General features: G+C 64.1%; 1 protein-coding gene across 1 annotated transcript in view; it reads left to right on the top strand.

The window, feature by feature from the left end:
- Window positions 1-330: 330 nt before the first annotated feature.
- Window positions 331-1,614, top strand: part of LOC125544651 — a 4,702-nt gene continuing 3,418 nt past the window's right edge. The window contains exon 1 of the mRNA XM_048708394.1: window positions 331-1,098. Coding sequence (XP_048564351.1) covers window positions 458-1,098 — 641 coding nt within the window. The 5' untranslated portion in view covers window positions 331-457. The remainder of the gene's footprint in view (window positions 1,099-1,614) is intronic.

Here is a 1,614-nt window from a genome sequence, read left to right as displayed (position 1 = left end):
CCGGCGCACCGCTCCCAAATGTTTACCTTTCTAGTTCTGGAGAATTCATAGCTAGATTTTCACCATTTCCTTTTTACAAACAGAGCATTAGATTATACAAGTGCGCGGCGGTCCGTAGCGTATTAGTTTAGGGTTTAGGCACGAGGCAACGACATCCCACGAGCCACATGCAGATCCTACTAGCGTCCAATTCCGTGCACCAAATCAAATCAGCTCCCTGACCAGCCCTTCCGACGGTTCGCTCCTCTGCCGCAACGCAAAACCTCCATCTAATCGATCGAGCTACATCCACATCCACAGGCCACGCAGACGCAGACGGACCCAAACCCCCCAGCCAGGATCCCGCCGCACCCGCACCCGCGCCCGGCGTCTACATATAACCCGCCCGCAGCGGGTGCAGAGCCAACAGCACTGTAACACTTGTCCGCGCCGATCGACCGAGCCCGAGAGCGCGCCAATGGACCCCTGCGCCTTCGTCCGCCTCACCGTGGACCAGCTCCTCCTCAAGCTCCCCGCCGTGCCGCGCCCCAGCTCCGGCGCCGCCGGCGTGCACCCCTCCACCTCCCCCTGCTTCTGCACGCTCCACCTCCAGGACCACCCTTCCTCCCTCTCCCGCACGGCGCCGCTGCCCCTCGCGTCCGCCTGCCTCCCTGGCGGGGCCTGCGGCGGCGACCCCGTCGTGCTCAGCCTCGACGCCGCCGCCGTGCAGAAGCTCTCGGGCCGCCCCGTCGAGCTCGTCGTCACCGTGCACGCGGGCCAGTCCAAGGGGAGCACGAGCACCGGCTGTGGCGTGGGCGCCAGCCGCGCCCTCGGGAAGGTGCGCGTGGCCGTCGACGTGGCGCTCGCCGCGGCCGGGGAGACCGTCGTGGCGCGCGACGGGTGGGTGGACGTGGGGAAGCCGGCGTCGTCGGCCGCGCGCGCGCAGATCCACATGCTCGTGCGGGCCGAGCCCGACCCGCGCTACGTCTTCCAGTTCGGGGGCGAGCCGGAGTGCGGCCCCGTCGTCTACCAGGTGCCTGGCGGAAGCGCCGGCGGCGGGCAGCGGCAGCCGGTGTTCACCTGCCGGTTCAGTGCTGGCCGGAGGGCAGCTCGGACCAGGTAGGTGCCATGGTTACAGTACACGCTATACACTTGCTGTACGCGTAGATTCTTTCCATTTACTTGCTATAAATTGCGATAGCCTATTTGTAAGTTGCCTTAACAAAATTTAGAGTCGTTCGATCTTTCCAGCTCTTGGATTGAAATGCAACGGCCAAGATGCGTTTTCTTTCTTAGATAACCGTTTTGCCCTAGCTTTCTTCCTCCGCCGGTCTGGCTGCCTGCCACAGCTTGGCGGCGTTGTCGTGCGCGTCTCATAGCCCCACCCTCCTCAAGCTATGGCGTTGGCGTGCACGTGTCATCGGCCCACCCTCCTCAAGCTACCACCTCTCTGCCGGTCTCCTGCCGCCTCCCAGCCCCCTCTAACCCCAATGTTTTCCTCCAGCTTCAATGGGCTCCCACCCTTCTCTGCATCGAAACCAATCAACCCCCCTCCGTCGCCATAAGGGACGTCGCCACTGCCGCGTTGTCCCAGGCTACGGGTCTGTCCCGACTCAGCCTCGCTGGTCTCCCCCC

This window comes from Triticum urartu, chromosome 3 (genome assembly GCF_003073215.2).
Source record: "Triticum urartu cultivar G1812 chromosome 3, Tu2.1, whole genome shotgun sequence".
Taxonomy (NCBI): domain Eukaryota; kingdom Viridiplantae; phylum Streptophyta; class Magnoliopsida; order Poales; family Poaceae; genus Triticum; species Triticum urartu.
This window is presented reverse-complemented; position numbering and strand designations above follow the sequence as displayed.